The 24,009-nt window shown below is 46.1% G+C and overlaps 1 protein-coding gene across 1 annotated transcript in view; it reads left to right on the top strand.

Annotated features, from left to right (window-relative positions):
* GNA15 (G protein subunit alpha 15) overlaps nucleotides 1–23,531 on the top strand; it is a 34,835-nt gene extending 11,304 nt beyond the window's left edge. Inside the window, exons 4-9 of the mRNA XM_032226824.1 lie at nucleotides 3,411–3,595; nucleotides 6,157–6,311; nucleotides 8,986–9,114; nucleotides 11,262–11,391; nucleotides 13,521–13,674; nucleotides 22,799–23,531. Coding sequence (XP_032082715.1) covers nucleotides 3,411–3,595; nucleotides 6,157–6,311; nucleotides 8,986–9,114; nucleotides 11,262–11,391; nucleotides 13,521–13,674; nucleotides 22,799–23,031 — 986 coding nt within the window. The 3' untranslated portion in view covers nucleotides 23,032–23,531. The remainder of the gene's footprint in view (nucleotides 1–3,410; nucleotides 3,596–6,156; nucleotides 6,312–8,985; nucleotides 9,115–11,261; nucleotides 11,392–13,520; nucleotides 13,675–22,798) is intronic.
* Nucleotides 23,532–24,009: the final 478 nt, after the last annotated feature.

A 24,009-nucleotide genomic window follows, 5' to 3' on the forward strand; every position in this document is an offset into this window, starting at 1 on the left:
GAACTAGTCCAAACCGGCTGAATGCCACCTCAATGTGTATGAGCTTTGCTCGCGCATGCACATTCCGGCGGGGGTGGGTTCCTGCCAGTTCTAGCCTCTTCTATAGAAGAGGTTCCACAAATCTACAGTGCTGTTTAGAACCGGTTCCAGCTCCCTCCCTACGCCCGTCCGCACATCATCAAGATGAAGAGTGAGAGGAGGAATTCTGGGAGTTGAAGTCCACAAGTCTTAAAGCTGTCAGGTTTGAACACCCCTGGGGTTTTTTTTTCCTACAGGGTTAGGGGTGCAAAGGTCTTGTAACTTGACAGCTTTAAGACTTGCACACTTCAATGCCAGAGTTCCTGAGCCAACATGACTGGAGGAGGAATTCTGGGAGTTGAAGTCCACCAGTCTTAAAGCTGTCAAGTTTGAGCACCCCTGGGGTTTTTTTCCTACAGGGTTAGGGGTGCGAGAGTCTTGTAACTTGACAGCTTTAAGACTTGCGTGCTTCAAATGCCAGAGTTTCTGAGCCAACATTTTGGTTGCTAAGCAAGAGCGTTGTTAAGTGAGTTTCACCACATTTTACAAGTTGGTCACGCCCATCCAGTCACATGACTGCCAAGCCACTCCCATCCGGTCACATGGCTGGCAAGCCACTCCCACAAAGCAGGCCACACCTACAGAAGAGGTTCTAAAAAATTTGGAAACCCACCACTGCCTTCCGGGCTGGGTTGCTCCTGGCATTACTGCCAGTTCGGTGTGCACAAAAATGTGTGCATGCGTATTTGCACAAAAACAGGTCTGCGCATGCGCAAAACATTAAAAAAAGGAAAACAAATAAATTTGTGCAATTACAATTGATCTGCGCAAGCGCAGAACCGAAAGTCAAGATGGCATCCCCGTAGGAGAAACCGGTCTGGGGGTGTGGCAGGCCTGGATCGCTGCCGGTTCCAGCGACCCAGCCCATCAAATCAATACCGGTTCGGCAAATCTGTTCGAACTGGTAGGAACCCATCTCTGGCACCTTCCACACATTCACACGGTCTTAAACACATGCCGAAATAGGATGGCATAGAGCCGGGGCGGGCCCAGCTACCAGTTTCTGCTACCGATTCGGGCGAACCAGCCCGAACCGGCTGAATACCACCTCTGAAGTCCACGCACTTCAATGTGTGTGTGTTTCAATGTGTTGTTAAGGTTAGGAAATACTGATTTAGATGCTGGCTGGAGAATTCTGGGAGTTCAACTGCACAAATCTGGCTGAGGGATTCTGGGAGTTGGAGTCCACACACTTTAACGGTGCTAAGGTTGAGAAACATGGTCCAGAGGCTAGCTGGGGAATTCTGGGAATTCGACTCCACCAACGTGGCTGAGCAATTCTGGGAGTTGAAGTCCACGCATCTTAAAATGGATAAGGTTATGAAACACTTTTTCTAGAGAAACACTTCCCTGTTCTTTTATTTTCTCCTTTTCAACTGAAGCGACTGGGTTCCAAGCCAGCAAATTGTTCCCTGTAAACCTGGAACTTTGCCATTGAATCACTAACTTCTTCCTTCCCCAAAGACTGAATTTGGTCTCTTGTGTTGATCAATGCACTCCTAAGTTCCTTCTTATCACCTCCAGCCTAATGGTTATAAGAGGGTTGGTTGTAAGATAGGCAGCTCCATAAATGTTTTAAATAAATTAAATCAATCAGTCATTGCTGGCACCGGTGATTTAGTGCCTTTGAGCACCTGGTACCATCGAAGGAAACGCTTGCAAAATTGTCAAACTGAATAGCAGAATTGGGAGGGACCTTGGAGGTCTTCTAGTCCAATCCCCTGCTCGAGCAAGAGTCTTTATAACACTCTGGACATATGGCTGTCCAGTCTCTTCTTAAAAGCCTCCAGTGTTGGAGTACCCACAACTTCTGGAAGAAAGTCATTCTACTGATTAATTGTTCTAACTGTCAGGAAATTCCTCCTTGGTTCTCGGTTGCTTCTCTCCTTGATTAGTTTCCATCCTATGTTTCTTGTTCTGCCTTTGGTGCCTTGGGAGAGTAGCTTGACTCCCTCTTCTTTGTGGCAGCCCCTCAACTATTGGAATACTTCGATCATGTCACCCGTAGTCCTTCTCTTCATTAGACTAGATATACCCAGTTCCTGCAACTCCTGATCGTATGGGTTCAGTTCCCTAATCATCTTTGTTGTTCTGAAAAGCAGAATAGGAAGGGACCTTGGAAGGCTTCTAGTCCAGCCCCCCTGCTCAGGCAGGAAACCCTACCCCATTTCAGACAAATGGCTCTCCAACATCTTCTTAAAAACCTCCAGTGTTGGAGCATCCGCAACCTCTAGAGCAGTGTTTCTCAACCTTGGTAACTTGAAGATGTCCGGACTTCAACTCCCAGAATTCCCCAGCCAGCATTCACCTGCTGGGGAATTCTGGGAGTTGAAGTCCAGACCTCTTCAAGTTGCCAAGGTTGAGAAACACTGCTCTAGAGTAAGCCGTTCCACTAGTTAACTGTTCTCACTGTTAGGAAATTTCTCCTGAGTTCTAAGTTGCTTCTCTCCTTGATTAGTTTCCACCCATTAGCAATAGCAATAGCAGTAGACTTATATACCGCTTCATAGGGCTTTCAGCCCTCTCTAAGTGGTTTACAGAGTCAGCATATTGCCCCAACAATCCGGGTCCTCATTTTACCCACCTCGGAAGGATGGAAGGCTGAGTCAACCCTGAGCCGGTGAGATTTGAACCGCTGAACTGCTGATCTAGCAGTAGCCTGCAGTGCTGCATTTAACCACTGCGCCACCTAAAGGCTCATTGCTTCTTGTTCTAACCCTCAGGTGCCATGGAGAATAGCTTGAGTCCCTCTTCTTTGTGGCAACCCCTGAGATGTTGGAAGACTTATATCATGTCTCCCCTGGTTCTTCTTTTCATTAAACCAGACATTAAACCAGACATACCCAATTCCAGCAACCATTCTTGATACGTTTCAGTCCCCAATCCTCTAATCATCTTCTTCTCTGCACTCTTTCTAGAGTCTCAACATCTTTTTTACATCGTGGTGATCAAAACCGGATGTAGGATTCCAAGTGTGGCCTTACCAAGGCCTTATAAAGTGTATTAACCCTTCACGTGATCTTGATTCTATCCCTCTGTTGAGGCAGCCTAAGATTGCATTGGCATTCGTCCCGCTTCTAAGGTGCTTTTGATGGCGTTGCCCGCTGTCTGGTCCAATTCTTTTGAGACTGTGGTTGATTTTACTGGCAGGTGATAAGGAAGTTGGTCAGGATGATGCCGCAGCATCTAGGCCTCCGTACAAAGAGGGTTGGACTAGAAGACCTCCAAGGTCCCATCCAACTCTGTTATTCCTGTTAAGTTGGACTAGACTTGGAGCACAGATGTTCTACTGGAAAATCAATGTGGTTTTTTTTGTGTGCATTATCCATCAGGCACCGGGGAAGGTGGAAAAAGTACCTTCATCAAACAGATGAGGATTATCCATGGAGTGGGATTCACGGAAGACGAACGGAAGGAATTTGCCAAAGTGGTCTATCAAAACATCTTCACCTCTGTCCAGGCCATCATCAAAGCTATGGAGAGCCTGCAGATTCCTTACGGCCAGGAGGAGAATGCAGTGAGTATCCATATTGGGCCTCCGGGATTGGGCTGCCTATAAATTTAATAAATAGAAATAAATAGAAATAGAAATATACAGGCAGTCCTTGTTCTGACCCAGGCTTCCCAAAAGCACAAAGCCAATTCCTCGTCCCGATAAAACCCCTTTATTTAGGTTAAAGGGAATTCCTCTCCTGCAAAATCCCAGCCAGGAGTCTTTCTAGAGATTTCACAACTACAGGCCTGTATCAGGCTTGGAGAGCTGCCAGGCCGATATCTTCCAAACGCCCCTCTGTAGAAGATAATACTTGGCAAGAAGTCAGGAACAGATCTTCACCCTAAGGAATTGAACTAATTGTCTCCTGCAAACTCCCCTCCCCTTTCCTTCCTCTTTATTCCCTATGGGAGGGGCCATTCACCATCCACCTCTGGCCTTACTCCCGAATTGGCCCTTGTTCCTTAGCTGTTCCTTTCATCTGACAACTCTGTGCATGGGCACAATGGGAACAGGCTCCAGCTGTTCTTCTAACCCACTAATCTCTGACTCCAAAGGCAGCTGATAACTGTCAGACGGCCCTGGCCCCCTCTCTGCCTCCGACGCAGAGCCCTCATCCGAGCCTTCCCCAGACTCCAGGACTGGCCCATCTTCCTCCCCAACCTCCTCACTGTCCGAATCTGATGCCAGATCTGCTGGCTGCTGGCAGGCCACAACAGTCCTCAACTTACAATCAGTACAACCAGCGGCTGTTGGAAGTTACGACGACACTGAAAAAAAGTGACTTATGAACTGTTTTCACACTTACGACCATGGTAGCATCCCCATGGTCACACGATCAAAATCCGGACTCTTGGCAACTGGCATGTATTTATGACGGTCGCAGTGTCCTGAGGTCACGTGGTCGCCAGTTGCACACTTTTGATAAGCAAAGTCGATGGGGGAATCCAGATTTGCTTAAGGACCTCATGATTCACTTAACAACCATGGGGATTTGTTTTAACAGCTGTGGCAAAAAGGTTGTAAAATGGGGCAAAACTTATATAACAACCTTCTTGCTTAGGAACAGAGATGTTGGAACTGAATTGTGTTTGTGTGCTTCATCATTAATTGGCTTTAGAGCAAGGGTTGGGGAACTGTGGCCCTTTATGACTTGTGGACTTCAACTCCCAGAATTCCTGGCTGGGGGTTGAAGTTCCACAAATCTGTATTGATTATGAATGACAAACAGATCAGGGTTGTCCTGAAATGACTTCACACCTCCATGATCATTGTCTTTCCCTTGGCAGCATTCATGAAATGTATTTCCTCTGATTATTATCACCCTCATTTAACAACCTCATAATCCCTGGTGGGGTGGAGTCTGGGAACTGAATGGAGCTAGCAGAGTTTTTACTGGCCGGATGCCCTTCCTGTCACCAGTGCGGAGTTTTGTTCAGCAGATATATTCTCATTGTGCCCAGAGAAATATCTGCCTCTACCTAGGATTGAACTCACAGCCTCCTGATTGTGAGGTGAAAGCTCCCCCTCTAGGCCACCGCATCACTCACTGTCTCCTTTGACTATGCATCTAGAATTTTTCTACCCAACATTTTCCATTCTGCTCTGAACAGAATAACAGAGTTGGAAGAGACCTTGGAGGTCTTCTAGTCCAACCCCTTGCCTAGACAGGAAACTGTTCTGACCCCCCCCCTCCATACGGTGAGTCACAATGACACAAGGTTACTGCTAGACAATTTATTCACAACAAATTAACACACTGACAAGACTTTGGCAGCAACCCAGACTTCCACAGGTAAGAAATACACACAAGAGCTTCTCCAGCTTTAGTATAATAGTTGAGTTCTGCAAACAGCCTCCTCCCAAAGTCTCTTCTTATATACTCTCTTGGGAGGAGCCTAATCACAACCACCTGGCCCCAATTATCTTCTGTATCTCCGTAGTTGCTGTCGGCGCTTATCTGCCCGTCTTTGCCTGGCGTCCGGGACCAACTCCCTTAGCTCCTCCCCACTGCTCCAGGGCCTGATGTCAAGGACAAACTCCCCTTGGCTTTCAACCGCTGCTCCATGCCTCAGGCTCCTCCCGGTGGCCAACCAGCCTCTCTGGTCCCTGCTCGGGGTCTGAACCCTGTCCAGGGTCCTCCACATCTTCCAGACCCGACTCATAGGGTCCCTCGTTATCGAAGTCTGTTTGCAGCTCCAGCAGCTCCTGCTGGGCCACAACAGGAAACCCTATACCATTTCAGACAAATTGCTGTCAAGTCTCTTCTTAAAAGCCTCCAGTGATGGAGCATCCACAACATCTGGAGGGAAGCTGTTCCATTGATTAATTGTTTTAACTACCAAGTAGTTTCTCCTTAGTTCTAAGTTGCTTCTCTCCTTGATTATTTTCCACCCGTTGCTTCTTGTCCTGCCTTCAGGTGCTTTGGAGAATAGCTTGGCTCCCTCTTCTTTGTGGCAGCCCCTGAGATATTGGAAGGCTGAGACCATCTCACCCTTAGTCCTTTCTTCTCCCTAAACTAGGCATACCCAATTCCTGCAACCGTTTTTCCTCTCCGTCATAAAACCGTTCTTTTCTGCCTCTAGCAAAACGCCCGGCTGCTTCTGAGCGTTGATGCCTACAAAGTGGCCTCCCTGGAGCCCCACCACGCCAGGATCATCAGTGGCCTCTGGAAGGATGCTGGCATCAGGACTTGTTATAAGAGGAGAAGTGAATTCCACCTGCTCGATTCGACGTCCTAGTGAGTCTCTTTAATCCTTGTTCACTCCTTGTTTGGAGTGACCACCGCAGAGGTGGGTTCCTACCAGTTCGCACCAGTTCGGTAGAACCGGTTCGTCAAATCTACCAAACCGGTTAGAAGAGGTTCCACCAGAAAGCAGGCCACACCTACAGAAGAAGTTCCATAAATTTTTGAACCCTCCCCCCCACACAGAGAAAGAAAAAGAAAGGAAGAAAGAAAGAAATAAAAAAATAAAAAAAGAAAGAAAAAGTGAGAGAGAGATGAAAGAAAAAAGGAAAAGTACAGAGAGACAAAAGGAGGATGAGAGAGAGAAGAGAGAGAGAGAGAGAGAGTGAAAGTGAGAGGAGAGAGAGAGGAGAGAGAGAGAGAGAGAGAGAGAGAGAACACATGGCCGGCAAGCCACTCCCACCAGGTCACATGGCTGGCAAGCCACTCCACAAAGGAGGCCACACCCACAGTAGGGTTCGAAATTTTTTGAAACCTACCCACTGGACCACCGCATGTTCTTACCTTGGGTTGATGGTTGATGATAGAGAAAGTAAGATCCAACACCCTACCAGGTTTTTTTTAACTTCTTGGCACTGTGGTGGTGCAAAGATTTGTGTGCTTCCTGAGTAGGCAGTGGACGCACACCAGAACAACAACAACACAAGGACAGTTATTTCCCCCACGCCGCCATCACTCTGCTGAACAACTTATTCCCACCACACTGTCAAACTCTTTAGTAAGACTGTTTTCATATTATTATTATTCTCATCTTTCCTATTACCTATCCCATTTCTACTTACGACTATCACTTTGTTACTTGTATCTTTACAATTTATATTCTTTTATTTAGTTTGCTAGTACAATTTATGTTGATTCTATCACTCAGTGTTGTATCTTAAGATTTATGATGAATGTATTTTTATGATCTGTCATCATGCTTTATCACTTACTAGCTGATAACTAGTAAGCCTGGGTATGTATTTAACCAAAGCCTGTATTAGAGGGAGCCCCCTTGTGGAGTGCTGCAAAGCCGTTAGCATGACAACTCCACTGTGCTGTACAGTAGAAGTCGTTTTAAGGCACCACAGGCTGTATCTTAACAGAACTTGAATCCAAAATGCACACTATCAGTGTCAAAAGTACTGTGAGTTGACACTATAGATAGAATTCAGTCCTTTTCATTTCAGTGGTCCAGGTGTTCCGGAGTTATGCTGGAACACCCACACATGGACACACACCCACACCACACACACAGATAGATGATAGATATATAGATAGATAGATAGATAGATATGAGATAGATAGATAGATAGATAGATAGATAGATAGATAGATAGATAGATAGATAGATAGATAGAGTGGTGGGTTTCAAATTTTTTTAGAACCCCATCTAGGTGTGGCCTGCTTTGTGGGAGTGGCTTGCCAGTCATGTGCCCGGGTAGGAGTGGCTTACCAGCCATGTGATTGGGTGGGCATGGCCAACCTGTAAAATGTGGTGAAACTCACTTAACAACGCTCTTGCTTAGCAACCAAAATGTTGGCTCAGAAACTCTGGCATTTGAAGTACGCAAGTCTTAAAACTGTCAAGTTACAAGACCCTTGCACCCCTAACCCTTTAGGAAAAAAACCCCAGGGGTGTTCAGACTTGACAGCTTTAAGACTTGTGCACTTCAACTCCCAGAATTCCTCCTCTCGCTCTTCATGTTGATGATGTGCGGATGGGCGAGGGGAGGGAGCTGGAACCAGTTCTAAATGGCACTGTAGATTTGTGGAACCTCTCCCGTAGAAGAGGTTAGAACTGGCAGGAACCCTTCCCTGGATAGATAGATAGATAGATAGATAGATAGATAGATAGATAGATAGATGGATGGATGGATGGATGGATGGATGGATGATGGATGGATGGATGGATGGATGGAAGGATGGATATGGATATGGATATGGATATGGATATGGATATGGATATGGATATGGATATATAAGATACAGATAGATATAGATATAGATAGATATAGATATAGATGATATAGATATAGATATAGATATGGATATGGATATGGATAGGATATATATAGATATAGATATTAGATATAGATATAGATATAGATATAGATATAGATATAGATATAGATATAGATATAGATGATATAGATATAGATATAGATATAGATGTATATGATATAGATATAGTATAGATATAGATTAGATATAGATAGATATAGATTAGATAGATATAGATATAGATATAGATATAGATGAATAAGATAAGATACATAACTTTTATGTATTTAATTCCTTGTGTGTCCAATCACACTTGGCCAATAAATAATTCTATTCTATTCTGTTTTGCTCTGCTCTGCTCTATTCTATTCTTATTCTACTCTATTCCATTCCATTCCATTCTATATTCCTTATTCTATTCTTATTCTTATTCCTATTCCTATCCCTATCCCTATCCCTATCCCTAACCCTATTCCTATTCCTATTCTTATTCTTATTCTACTCTATTCCATTCCATTCCACCACAACTTTCCCAGATTTCAGGTTGGCTGGGGAATTCTGGGAGTTGAAGTCCACCTATCTTAGAGTTGCCAAGTTTGAAAGGCACTGCACTAGAGAGGTGTGTCCACTCATTTTCATATTTCTCCGTGCATCGCCCAGAGTGACCGGTGTGTCTCTGTTTCAGTTTCCTTTCGAATCTGGATCGCATTGCTTCTGAGGGGTATATGCCAAACTCCCAGGATATTCTGAGAACTCGCGTGCCCACGACGGGCATTAACGAGTACTGCTTCTCGATGCAAAAGGTGACATTAAGGTAAACTGAAAAAAGATTCATCCCAAGTGTTTATGTTTCATAATGGATTCCTTAAAATAAAGATACAAACCCGGGTCGGTAGCTACACTGGTAGTCCTTGACTAATAACAGTTCACTTACTGACCGTTCAAAGTTATGACATCCCTGAAAAATGTGACTTATGACTGTTTTCACACTATGACCCAGTGGTAGCATCCCCGTGGTCACACGATTTACCTTCAGATGCTTGATAACTGACTCGTGTTTATGCCGGTTGCAGTGTCCTGGAGTCTCCCGATCCTCTTTTGCGACCTTCCGACAAGCAGTGGGGGAAGCAGATTCAACAACCACGATACACATTTAACAACTGCAGTGATTCACTTAATGAAGGTGGCAATAGAAGTCGTAAAAGGGGGCGAAACTCACAATTTTCTTGCTGAACAACAGGAATTTTTGGGCTCAATTGTGGCCATAAATTGAGGATTACCTGTGATCCCTTCATGATTTGTGGACTTCAATTCCCAGAATTCCTGAGCCAGCCATGCTGGCTCAGGAATTCTGGGAGTTGAAGTCCATAGGTTGTAAAGGGGGCCATAATTGCTCATCCCTGTCAGAATTGCGAGATTAAATATCCAGGAAGGGTCAGTCATATTTTGAGAGACTTTTGTGTCGTTGTGTAAGAATGACACACATGAGCACAAATGGCAGAAAAAATGCCCTCCTCTTCTGAGATGGGAACGCATTGCAGTCTCATCCCTGAGATCCTCGCACTTACGACCACGGCAGCACCCCCGCAGTCACATGATCAAAATCTGGTTGCTTGGCAACCGGCATCTATTTACAATGGTTGCAGGGTCCCTGGGTCACGTGATCACCATTTGCGACCTTCCCACCTGGCTTTCGACAAGCAAAGTCAATGGGAGAAGCCGAATTTGGTTAATGACTATGTGATTCACTTAACAACTTCAGTGATTTGCTTAACAACCATGGCAAAAAGAAAAAGGTCATAGAATTGGGTATGACTCGCTTAACAATAAACTTGTTTAGAGTGGAGATTCTGGTCCCAACTGTGATCATAAGCCAATTGATGAGAACAGAGCAGGAAGGGACCTTGGAGGTCTTCTAGTTCAAACCCCTTGCTCAAGCAGGAGACACTCTACCATTTCAGATAAATGACTGTCCAGTCTCTTCTTAAAAACCTCCAGTGATGGAGGCACCCACACCTCTGAAGGTAAACCCTTCCACTGGTTAATTGTCCTCACTGTCAGGAAGATTCTCCTTAAGTTCTAGGTTGCTTCTCTCCTTGATTAATTCCCATCCATTTCTTCTAGTCCTGCCTTCTGGTGCTTTGGAAAATAATTTGACCTCCTCCTCTTTGTGGCAGTCCCTCAAATATTGGAAGCCTGCTATCATGTTACCCCTGGTCCTTTCCCCTCCTCTAGTTTGGCCATGCCCAAATCCTGCAACCGTTCTTCATATGTTTTAATCTCCAGGCCTTTAATCATCTTAGTTTTGCCAAAGTCTAGGAGAGGCATGATAGCAGTCTTCCAATATCTCAGGGGCTGCCACAAAGAAGAGGGAATCAAACAATTCTCCAAAGCACCTGAAGGCAGGACAATCAGCAACAGATGGAAACTAATCAAGGAGAGAAGCAACTTAGAACTGAGGAGGAATTTCCTGACAGTGAGAACAATTAATCAGAGGAACAGCCTGCCTCCAGAAGTTGTGAATGCCCCAACACTGGAAGTCTTTAAGAAGATGTTGGATAGCCATTTGTCTGAAACGGTATAGGGTTTCCTGCTTAAGCAGCGGGCTGGACTAGAAGACCTCCAAGGTCCCTTCCAGCTCTGTTATCCTATGCTCTCAATGTCCTTTTTGTCATGTGGTGACCAAAACTGGATGCAGTATCCTAAGTGTGGACTTACTAAGGATTTATAAAGCGGTACTACATTAATACTTCATCTGATTTCGATTCTATGCCTCTGTTTATACCCTACAACCCAGGATTGTATTAGCTTTTTTGGCTGCTGCTGAACATGGCTGGCTCATATTTAAAGAATCATCCACTAGGACTCCAAGGTCCCTCTCACAGTTACTGTTTTTGGTCCAGGATTCGCCTAAGACAGTGGAGGACTATAGATTTTTTTTTTCATTTCTATTTTTTTTAGGATCGTTGATGTTGGTGGGCAGAAAACCGAACGCCGGAAATGGATCCACTGTTTCGAAAACGTGATTGCCTTGATCTACCTGGCCTCTCTGAGCGAATATGATCAGAAGCTGGAGGAGAATAATACTGAAGTAAGGAGCAGCGTTGAGGCAGGAATATTTGGGGGAATGTGGGGCTAGGTTCATGGTGGCTAAGACGCTGAGCTTGTCGATCAGAAAGTCAGCAGTTCAGCTGTTCGAAGCCGTTCGAATCCCTAGCACTGCATAATGGAGTGAGCTCCCGTTACCTGTCCCAGCGTCTGTCAACCTAGCAGTTTGAAAGCACGTGAAAAATGCAAGTAGAAAAATAGGGACCAACTTTGGTGGGAAGGGAACAGCGTTCTGTGCGCCTTCAGTGTTTAGTCATGCCCGCCACAGGAACACGGAGACATCTTTGGACAGGGCTGGCTCTTCGGCTTTGAAACGGAGATGAGCACTGCCCCCTTGAGTCGGGAACGACTAGCACATATGTGCGAGGGGAACCTTTACCTTAAGGAGCAGCGTTGAGACAGGAATATTTGGGGGAATGGAGGGACAATTAAGGGATAGGATTGTGTATGCCTGCCTCTCTCTCTCTCTCTCTCTCTCTCTCCTCTCTCTCTCTCTCTCCCTCCCTCCCTCCCTCCCTCCCTCCCTCCTCCCCCCCACTCCCTTCTAGCACTGAGGATGTTACCTAGTTGGGTAATGAAACTTCTACAAGGGAACAACCAAGCTCAGAGAACACCGAGGTCCCCACGTCTTCCTCTTCCTCCTCCCTTTTTCTTCCCCTTCTTCACCACCACTCCACAAACCTCACTCCCTTTTAGCCCTGATGATATTACCTAGTTTGGTAATGAGATGTCTACGAGAAAACAAGCAAACAGCCAAGCTATACCAAGAATCTCATAGTCATTTTCTTCTTCCTCCTCCTCCTCCGCCCCCTCTGCTTCTTCTCCACTTTGTAAAACTTACTCCCTTTTAACACTGATGATATTACCTAGTTTGGTAATGAGATGTCTACGAGAAAACAATAGCATAGCACAGCAATAGCAGTTAGACTTATATACTGCTTTATAGGGCTTTCAGCCTCTCTAAGCGTTTACAGAGTCAGCATATGCCCCCACAGTCTGGGTCCTCATTTCACCCACCTCGGAAGGATGGAAGGCTGAGTCAACCTTGAGCCGGTGAGCCGAACTGCAGATAGCAGTCAGCTGAAGTGGCTGCAGTACTGCACTCTAACCACTGTGCCACCTACAGCCAAGCTGTACCAAGAACCTCATAGTCGTCCTCCCCTCCTCCTCTCCTCCTCCTCCTCCTCCTCCTCCTCCTCCTCCTCCTCCTCCTCCTCCTCCTCCTCCTCCTCCTCCTCCTCCTCCTTTCCCACCACTTTTTCTCCTCCACTCTATCAAAACCTCACTCCCTTCTAACCAGTGGTGGGTTTCAAAAATTGTTCGAACCTACTCTGTGGGTGTGGCCTGCCTTTTGTGGGAGTGGCTTGCCGCCCATGTGACCGGATGGGAGTGGTTGCCGCCCATGTGACGGGATATGAAGATGCCGACGACCCTTGTCAGAACCACCTTAAATTACCTCTCACACAGCACTGGCATGCATAAGAATATGATGTAAACTTCTTTTTGAAAAGGCATCTTTGGTTTGGCGTTAAAACAACTTCAAGACTTGCAATGTTCTGATTGGCACCACAAAGCCAGTAGTCATCCTTACCTTTCACAGAGGCACGAGTTTTATAAATAGGAGCATGATAGTGTAGAATAATCATATCCAAGGACCAGTGGGGGGTTTCAAAAAATTTTTGGAACCTCTTCTGTAGGTGTGGCCTGCTTTCCGGGTCCACTGGTGGAACCTCTTCTAACCGGTTCGGTAGATTTGACGAACCGGTTCTACTGAATAGGTGTAAACTGGTAGGAACCCACCTCTGCTTCTAACACTGATGATGTTACCAAGTTGGGTTATGAAATGTCTGCAAGAAAGCCACTAACCTCAGGGAACAGCAAGGCCCCTACAGTTCAACCCTGAGCTACAAATATTCTCTTCTGTCAGAATTTACACATATTTTTCTGGCCTTCTGATCCAGCTGAAATGTCCCTTGGTCGTCTCTCTGGGTGAAACCGATGTTTCCAAAAAAGCCCTCAGCCACAAACTCCAAACCTCACCATGCTGCTCAGTTTATGATTTTTTTCCTTCTTTTCCGCCCTCCCTTCATCCCCCCTTTTCTTTCCTATCAGAACCGAATGAGGGAGAGTTTAGATCTCTTCAGGACCATTCTGGAACTGCCCTGGTTCTGGAACAACTCGATTATCCTCTTCCTGAACAAAATGGACATCCTGGAGGAGAAAATCCTCACCTCCGATTTGGCTGCCTATTTCCCCACTTTCCCAGGTAACGTTTCCTGCTTTGGGGCCGACGGGCATGCTGTAAGGAGCGGTTAGAGAGGGCTGTCCCAAAGCGGCACGTTCTAGAAAAGGATTGCAGAATTGAGTGCAAATTGGAGGCCTGCCTCCCCTAATCCGAACCCTCAGCTAAATTATGGGGAAGTTGCTCTTCGTTACCCAGTTATAGGTAGTCCTCAACTTACGACCGTAAACGGGGCTGGAATGTCCCTCGCTAACTAACATAGCCATTAAGTACCCAATTTTACAACCTTTCTTTTTTTGCCACAGGTGCTAAGCAAATCGCTGCAGTTGCTATGCAGATCGTGTCGTTAAGCAAATCACTGTTGTGGCCCGCCAGCGTCCAGCGAGCTGGCGGCAGATTCGGACAGTGAGGAGGTTGGGGAGGAAGATGGGCCAGTCCTGGAGTCTGGGGAAGGCTCTGATGAGGGCTCTGTGTCGGAGGCAGAGAGGGGGCCACGGCCGTCTGACAGTTATCAGCTGCCTTCAGTGTTAGACATCAATGAGGCAGAAGAACAGCTGGAGCCTGTTCCCAGGGTGCGTATGCGCAGGGTTGCCAGACGAAGGGAACAGCTAAAGAATAGGGGTCGATTTGGGAGTAAGGCCACAGGTGGACGGTGGAATGGCCCTCCCAGAGGGAATAAAATAGGAGCGAAAGGGGAGTGGAGCTTGCAGGAGGCAATTTGTTCGCTTACCATATTTTTCGGAGTATAAGATGCACCTTTTTTCCTCAAAAAAGAGGGCTGAAAATCTGGGTGCGTCTAATACACTTGAATACAGAATTTTTTTGCCTCCTGAAACCCCAACCCCTTCATCAAAATGGCCATGCATAGCTTGTAGAAAGCTTTCACAGAGTTCCTGGGGGCTGGGGAGGGCAGAAATGAGCAAAAAATGGGGTGTTTTTTGCTCAATTTTGCCCCCCCCCAGCCCTCAAGGAGCACTCTGTAAGCTTCCTAATGCCCTTTTTTGATTAAAAAAAAAACAGGCCAGTTTTCCCAAAAAAGAGGCCACTTTTTGCTTGTTTTTGCCCCCCACCCTCCAGGAACATTCTATAAGCCTCCGAAGGGCTATTCATGCCCTTTTTTTGAAAAAAAAACACAGGCCGTTTTTGGGAGGTGTGTAGTGTGCAAAAACTTTTTTAAAAAAAAATTGCCTCTTCAAAACCTTGGTGCGTCTTATACTCCAGTGCATCTTATATTCTGAAAAATATGATAATTAGTGTGAAAATTTCTCTGTGACTCGCAGGCACTCCTTGCCAAGTATTTTCTTGTACAGTATACAGTGTTGCGTTCTCCAACACCTGATAAGGTCTGTGGTTGTAAATTCACCCTTGAAAAACTGCTTGTCGGGACTTTGCTGGATGTGAATGAGAGGAAATGAGAGGAAAAAAAGGGTTTATTGGGACAAGGAGTCTGCTCGTGATTTTGTGAAGCCTAGGTCAGAAGGATCACTTCCGCCATTCACTTTGCTGTGTCAGAAGCCGGATGGGAAGGTCGTAAAGGGTGATCACGTAACTCCGGGACCCTCCTACCATTATAAATCCATGCCAGTTGTTGCCAAATGCCCAAAATTTTGATCGCAGGGCTGGAGATGCTACTATGGTCATAAGAACAAGGACTGGTTGTAAGTCACCTCTTTTTCAGAGTTGTTGTAACTTCAAACAGTTGCTACCTGTGCTAAGGCACTGTTAGGCTGGTTCGAATATCTGGAAATCACATTATTACAGCTGAAAATTGGGCTTATTAAAGCTTCAAACTGAACTGATATTTTTGAGACAGCCTGTATTATCTAAAAGATAAAATCCCTTTCCCCCCTCACAAACCTCTAGGGACATCACTAAAAATCCATTTAATTTTCAGGGCAAAATATAAAGCGGAGATATAAACATAACTAGGGTAAACTAGCAAAGATAAGGAATAAGAAATGATATGAAATTATATTTGGGTTTGTTAGATAAGCTCCCCATTGGGAGAGCGAGTACGTTCAGCAAAGTGTTGTGAGAGTTGTGTTGGAGAACACACAAACCAGCATACAGAGATACTGCAGTTTAAATAGGCTTTTACTTTCGTGGAAATAGAGGTATCAGAGTCCATCAAACAGTCCAAGTCATACACGGATAAGACAGTCAGTCATCAATGTCTTTCAGTTAAGGGATAATCCAATAACATAGTCCATAATCATACAAACAGTCCAGTACTCAAAGTTTGCTAGCAGTTGCAAAACTTACAATAGCTCACGGCACTTTCTAACAGCCAGCTTCCAAAACACTCAGATCAGATCAGCCCAGCATCTAACAAACAGAGAGAGAACTAACAGTCGTTCTGGCTCCCTCTTATGGCCGATTGAGGAAAACAGCAACCAATCACATTTTAAGGTATGATTTAAAGAAACAGGTACAACATTGTTATATGATTTATATATTGCCAACCCAACCATTAGAATTACATTCCAAACAGGGTTGGTGGAAATACCATCCCAAGGAAACATAAACTGAGTTTTGAAATATACACCAACCATAATAGAAAAAGAAAGGGAGAGAGGAGGAGAGAATGAAAGGAAGACGGGGAAAGAAGAAAGAGGTAAAGAGAGGAGGATGGAAGGGGGGGAAAGAGAAGGAGAGAGGGTAGGAAGGGGAAGATGAAGAGTAGGAGTAGGAAAAGGGAAGGGAAGAAGGAAGTGGAAGGAGAGAGGAAGGAAGGAAGTAGAGAAGGGAGGAAGGGAGAAAAGAAAGGGAAAACAAGTGATGTTACAAGGAGGAAGGGATAGTAAATAAAGCAACCCAAACTATACATTATAACTTACTAAATGAAATAATAAATGTATAAGAATGATAAATGTAAAGAGAATAACAATTATGTGAATGTATACTTAAAATGGATTGCAAAAGGATAAAACAAATAAAAATTATTCGGGAAAAAATCAGGGCAAAATTACAAGCATGTATTGCCATAGCTCTCCCCCAGAAGTCTTTAAATTCCCGGTCCAGGCTACATTTGGTGATTTCCTTGTGGTGTCCCATCCAGTGGCTATCCAGGTCTATCCGTGCTTAGTTTAAGATTAGTTAAGTGCTGCCCCTGCTGGGTCATTCGCTTTCCAAACCTACGGTCACAAATGTACTGAGAAATAGTAACGGTTAGTCCTCGACTTGCAACAGCTCGTTTAGTGACTGTTGAACGTTACAACGGCACTGAAAAGAAGGGACTTGTGACCATTTTTCACACTTACAACTTTCGCAGCATGGCTCCCCGTGGTCACGTGTGTTCAAAACTCAGGCGCTTGGCAACCGAGTCATCTTTACCACTTAACAACTGCAGCGATTCACTTAACAACGGTGGCAAGGAAGGGGACGTAAATGGGGCAAAGCTCACTTAGTGAACGTCTCACTTAACTACAGAAATTTTGGGCTCCGTCCCGGTTGTATGTTGTGGAGTATCTGTGTAATCTCCATGCATCGCCAAGTAGATCCATTCATGCCTGCCCTGGGAGGCAATGAAGACAACTTTCAGATTCGACGTTCTGTGGAGTCCCTGGTGCGCTGTTTCCTTGCAGATATTTCATCACCCAACTAGGTAACCTCATCAGGCATCTGTGATGAAACATCTGCAAGAAAACAACCACGCTCAGAGAGCAGCCAGATCCCCGCAGTCAACCCTGACCTAATTCCCCTTTTTGTGTGGCTTGTATCTAGAAAACACACATATTTGTTCTGACTGAGGCTTCCCAAGAGCATGAAGCGAACTCCTTGTCCCACAAAAAAACCCTTTTATTAATTTGACTGTGAATTCTGCTCATTCACATCCAGCAAAGTCTTTCAAGGGAGGATTTACAGTCACAGACCTTATCTGGCTTGGAGAGGTGCCAGCCGAGATCTGCAAACCGTGGCAAGGAGTCTGGGAGAGTCACGAACAATAAGAGAACGAATTGTTTCCTGCAAACTCCACTCCCCTTTCGCTCCTCTTCATTTCTTCTGGGAGAGGACATTCATCGTCCCACCTGTGGCCTTACTCCCAAGTTGACCTTGTTCCTTAGCTGTTCCCTTCACTCTGGCAACTCTGTGCTGCGCACACTGGGAACAGACTCAGCTGTTCTTCTGCCCCACTGATCTCCAACTCCGAGGAGCTGATAAACTGTCGGATGGCTCTGGTCCCCCTCTCTGCCTCTGGAGCACTCGTCAGAGCCTTCCCCAGACTCCAGGACTGGCCCAAGTTCCTCCCCAACCTCCTCACCGTCCGAATCTGGCGGGCCACAACAATATCTTTCTGCAATGATATGGGATATTGGGGGGGTCCGAAGGAAGGGGCAGATTAAGTAATGGTCAGATAAGAGGCAGCTGAGCCTGCAGAAAGAAAAGGGGGGTGGCAAACATCTCAGAAGGAAGCTCCCTTAGTTTCTTGGGCTGTGGAGACAACAGGGATATACAGGTGTATCACTAAACATCTGTAGAGATTCTCAGCCATCCAGGTCATGGTTGTCCCAAAGCTTTTTTTCAAGAGGCAACTGAACTTTCTTTGTTTCTCTTCGAAGACATTTCGCTTCTCATCCAAGAAGCTTCTTCAGCTCAGTTAGAATAGAATAGAATAGAATAAGGAATAGAATAGAATAGAATAACAGAGTTGGAAGGGACCTTGAAGGTCTTCTAGTCTAATACCCTTCTCAAGCAGGTGACACTATACCATTTCAGACAAATGGCTGTCCAATCTCTTCTTAAAAACATCCAATGTTAGAGAGGTTGTTTCTTGGTTAGTTCCATCCAGTGGTGGGATTCAGCCGGTTCGCACCTATTTGGGAGAACCGGTTGTCAACTTTCTAAGCAGTTCGGAGAACCGGTTGTTGGAAGAAATCTTATTTTGGTTTTTTTCCACTTCACAGGGCTAATCCTGTAAGGAAGGCAGGAAGGAAACATTCTGGTGTTGTTTCTAGCCTCATCTTTATTGCCCTGCTTACAGAAACTGCCTCTCCGATTAACCCTTATTACCATTGTAACAACTAAGGCGAAGTGCTCATCAACCTGAGTGACATTGACTTGGTCACACCCACATGATCACATGACTACCAAGCCCCGCCTACCCAGCTGGTCATTAGGGCAGAGAACCGGTTGATAAATTATTTGAATCCCACCACTGGTTCCATTCATTGCTTCTTGTCCTGCCTTCTGGTGCTTTGGAAAATAAGTTGACCTCCTCCTCTTTGTGGCAGCCCTTCAAGGGTTGGTGGCACAGTGGTTAAATGCAGCATTGCAGACTACTTCAGCTGACTGCAGTTCTGCAGTTCGGCTGTTCAAATCTCACCGGCTCAAGGTTGACTCAGCCTTCCATCCTTCTGAGGTGGGTAAAATGAGGACCCGGATTGTTGGGGGCGATATGTTGACTCTGTAAACCACTTAGAGAGGGCTGAAAGCCCTATGAAGCGGTATATAAATCGAACTGCTATTGCTATTGCTATTCAAATACTGGAATGCTGCCATCGTGTGTCCCGTGCCCCCCGGTCCTTCTTTTCTCTAGACTGGCCCTATCCAATTCCTGCAAAAATATGTTTTTTGCCTCCAGGCCTATGATCATCTTAGTTGCTCTTCTCTGCACTTTGTCCTAGTCTCAACACATTTGTGGGGTTATAGCCAAAGAAGGATGTTTAGAGGACATACTGGGGCTGTGGTTAAAGTGAAAATAGGGCCCAGCCCTGAATGATTTCCTGTGGCATTCGAATGAACAAAACACGTTGGTTTAGTGACGATGGTGGCCAGCCACACCTCTTCTTAGAATTGGCGCACAATTCTTTCATCTTCACGCTGTTGTCCCTTTAAGTGTTTTTCAACCTTGGCCAGGAATTCCCCAGCTGCTTCTTGGCAACTCTATGATAGGTTGACTTCAAGGTCCAGTATTCCTCAGCTAGCTAGCCATTGGCTACTTTGTGATCGTGGACTTCGTGTCCCAGAATTCCTCAGCCCTTGGCAATTTTATGATACCTGGGAGAGTAGAATAGAGCTGGAAGGGACAGAATGAGAATGTTTTAACATATTAACAGAGTTGGAAGGGACCTTGTAGGTCATCTAGTCCAACCCCCTGCTCAAGCAGGAGACTCTTCACCATTTCTGACAAATGGCAGTCCAGTCTCTTCTTGAAAGCCTCCAGGGATGAAGCTCCCACCACTTCTGAAGGCAACTTCTGTTCCACGGGTGGATTGTTCTCACTGTCAGAAAATGTCTCCTTATTTCTAGGTTGAATCTCTCCTTGGTTAGTTTCCATCCATTATTCCTTCTCTGCCCTTCGGGTGCTTTGAGAAATAGCTTGACCCCCTCCTCTCTGTGGCTGCCCCTCAAATATTGGAAGACTGCTCTCATGTCTCCCCTGGTCCTTCTCTTCACTAGACTAGCCATGCCCAGTCCCTGCAACCATTCTTCATATGTTTTGGTCTCCAGTCCCCTAATCATCCTTGTTTCTCTCTGCACTTTTTCTAGAGTCTCTGCATCTTTTTTATGGTGTGGTGACCAAAACTGGATGCAGTACTCTAGGTGTGGCCTTACTAAGGCTTTATAGAGTGGTATTAGTGCCTCACTTGATCTCCTAGTCCAGCTCCCTGCTCAAGAAGGAGTCCCTATACTATTTCAGATAAGTGACTGTCTCGTCCCTTCTTAAAAACGTCCAGTGATGGACCAAAGGTGCTTTTTCAGGAGGCAACTGGACTTCCTTGTTTTTTTCTTTTGAAAACGTTTTGCTTCTCATCCAAGAAGCTTCTTCAGCTCCGACAGGATGGTGGGGAATGGAAGGATTTATACTCCTTGCAGACAGCTGGTCATTTGCATCCTTTGAGAGGGTCCTTGAAGCCCTTGGAGGTTTATCCATGTCCTCAGGGTCACCTGATTGGTGCGAATGGTTCCTGGAGACTGCTATTTTTTCCTCTGGAAATCCATTCCTTCTCCCACACCATTCCAAGGGTGTTCATCCCAAAATTGTTTAGCTAAAAGTCTGTAGAGATTGTAAATCGCCCAGGAGAGGACTGTGTTGTGTTGTGTTTAGAGAAGGATTGCTTCTGTTTGGACAGCTGCCAAAGAGGCGAAAGGTTTCTAGCTTCTTTGTTGGTTGCCAAACGAGAGCCGGTAAAAAGGTTGTTGCTGTCTATTTCCCCTTCTGCGGAATCCCTGGTGCCCTCTGCGGTTGGTTGTTTCCTTGAAGACATTTCATCACCCAACTAGGTAACCTCATCAGGGCATCTGTGATGAAACATCTGCAAGAAAACAACCGAGCTCAGAGACGACCCAGGTTTCCCGTAGGTCAACCCCGAGCTACAAGTATCCTCTTCCATTAATTCCCCTTTTTTGCGTGGCTTGTATTCCATTTAGACAAGGGTGAAATCAACTTACCTTTCTACTGGTTTGGTAGCAATGTGAGCGTGCACGAAGCACCTCTGCGCATGCGCAGGCCCTTCCACGCATGCGCAGAGCATCAAAAACAGACATGATGACGGGCAGGCGGAGCCTGCTACCGCCTGCAAAGGTAAGTGAACAGTGAGCAGGAGGAGAATTCACTGTGCCACATGATTTAGATTAGCTAGAAAGCAGGAAATCCTACTTTCAAGCTAATACAAATTGTGCCTCACAGCTGATTGTCGGAAATACCAGTTTAGGTGAACCGGTAGCTTTTTTACCACCAGTTTGGGACAACCGGTAGCATTTCGCCCCTGTGTTCAAAGCAGGGGTGTCAAACTCGATTTTATTGAGGGCCGCATCAGGGTTGTTTGACATTGGGGGGGGGGGGCTGGGTGTGTGGGACAATAGGGGATCAACGGTGGTCGTAAGTCGAGGACTACCTTTAAAGGCAGTGGCTAGGCCAGGGGTCGGCAAACTTAAACACTCAAAGAGCCATTTGGACCCGTTTCCCACAGAAAAGAAAACACTGGGAGCCACAAAGGTCCTAACCGGAAGCCCCCTGTTCAATGCTGGAGCTGACCGGAAATTCAGTTCCCCCCCTCCTAGTGCGGCGTCCTTTTTCCTCTATCTGTCATAACCGAAAGCCCTATCAATGGCGGAGACAACTGGAAACCCCCCCCCCCTTGCCATAGAGTCTCCTCCTGACACACTGTGCTTCTCTCCCCCCCCCCGGAACCTCCTCTCAAAATTGTGGTGCCGACCGGTGACGGACCCACAACAGAGGCAGCCGCAGTTTGCTGACTCCTGGGCTAGGCAATCGCCTCCGAGCGCTGCTGCACACGTTCCTAGATGTGCAGCCATGGAGCAATGTAGATTATTCTTTATACTATTTATGTTGTTTGTACTTCATGTCCTGGCTTGCACCAGTGAGGCTAAAACCAATTTCGTTGTATTCATGATGTACAATGACAATAAAGCAGTGGTGCAATTCAGTCGGTTCTATCCAGTTCAGGTGAACTGGTAGCGGTGGCGGCAGGAGGCTCCGCCCACCCGCCCAGACATCATCACATCCTGTTTTTGAGCCTCTGCGCATGTGTGGAGGTGATGCGCGCGTTCACATGTGTAAAAGTACAGTGTTTTTGGAGTATAAGACGCATCTTTGTTCTTCCAAAAAGAGGGTGAAAATCTGGGTGCTTCTTATACACTAAATACAGCATTTTTGGCCTACCGAAACCCTGCCCCCTTCTAAAAAATGGATATGCAGAGGGTTTGGGAGGCCTCCAAAGTGCTCCTGGAGAGGGCAAAGCGAGCGAAAAATGGTCCGTTTTGTGCTTGTTTTTGCCCCCCCCCCAGCCCCCAGGAGCATTCTACAAGCCTCCCAAAGCCTATGCATGCCCTGTTTTTTTGCACAAAAAAAATGGCCCCTTTTTTTTGCTTGTTTTTGCCCCCTCCCCAGCTTCCACGATCACTTTGCAGGCCTCTCAAACTCTCTGCATGCGCCGTTTTTCACAAAAAACGCATGCAGAGGGTTTGGGAGGCTTGCAGAGTGCAAAAATGTTTTTTTTTTTTAAATTTACCTCTTCAAAATCATGGTGCGTCTTATACTCCGGTGCGTCTTATTGTCTGGAAAATACATTAAGCAGATTTCACTCCTGCAATATACTATACTGTATTATACTATAATCCAGGCTTAAGGCTGCAGGGGGAGGGAGGCCTCAGTGAATTCACACAACCTCTTCTCCTTTCCCAGGTCCCAAGCGAGACATTCACGCGGCCAAATGCTTCATCCTGGAGATGTACAGCGACATCTTCCATCAGTTTCTCGACGGGCCTCTATGCAGCGGTTCCCCTTCGTCCTCCCGACCCCGGTTCCTTTACCACCATTACACCTGCGCCACCGACACGCAGAACATCTGCGCGGTTTTTGCAGATATCAAGGACGCCGTTCTGGCAAGCTACTTGGAAGAGTTTAACCTGGTTTGAAACAAGCCGGCTCCAGCTGCATCACGGAATTTCTGGGCTCGCCATCCAGATGTTGCCTCGGACTCGTGAGAAAGCGGAGAGACTGAATTCACAAGGAAGCATTCCTGTGGGTGGAGCCGGGGTGAAGGAGAGTCACTGTTTCTCATATCCTTTGCCCCGTCTTCCTGTGGGAACCTTGGATAGAACTGGGGCAGAGGGGATATTCAGCCGGTTTGGAGCGGTTCGCCCGAACCGGTTGTGGAAATTGCAGGCGGGGCTTCCCACCCGCTCCTGCTCTGTGCCGTCCTATTTAGGCACGTTTTCAAGCCACGCGCATGCCAGCAAGCCGCGCACGACAGTAAAGCACATGCACGGAAGGCTGTGTGCATGCGTTGATGCGCCCGCTCACATTTGCGAACCAGTTGGTGAATGCCTCCCCTGAACTGGGGGCAATCTAGAGTCCCACTGCTGGGCAGGATTTTTTGAAATAATGTTGCAGCTGCACCACTGAGCAGATGTACGACTTAAACAGAGTAACAGAGTTGGAAGGGGCCTTGGAGGTCTTCTAGTCCAACCCCCTGCTCAAGCAGGAAGCCCGACACCATTCCAGACAAATGGGTTTCCAATCTCGTCTTAAAAACCTCCAGTGTTGAAGCAGCCCCAACTTTTGAAGGCAAGTCGTTCCACTGATTAATTGATTAAATTAATCAATGAAACTGATGATCTGATTAAAGTCTTAGTAAGGCCACACCTGGAATAACTGCATCCAGTTTTGATCACCACATGACAAAAAAGATGTTGAGACTTTGGGGGAAACAATGCAAAGAAGAGCAACTAAGATGATTAAAGGCCTGGAGACTAAAACATACGAAGAATGGTTGCAGGATTTGGGTTTGGCCAGTCTAGAGAAAAGAAGGACCAGGGAGGATGTGATATTCCAGTATCACAAAGAAGAGGGAGTCAACTTATTTTCCATAGCACCAAAAGGCAAGGGAAGAA

Source organism: Thamnophis elegans, chromosome 1, assembly GCF_009769535.1.
Source record: "Thamnophis elegans isolate rThaEle1 chromosome 1, rThaEle1.pri, whole genome shotgun sequence".
NCBI lineage: Eukaryota > Metazoa > Chordata > Lepidosauria > Squamata > Colubridae > Thamnophis > Thamnophis elegans.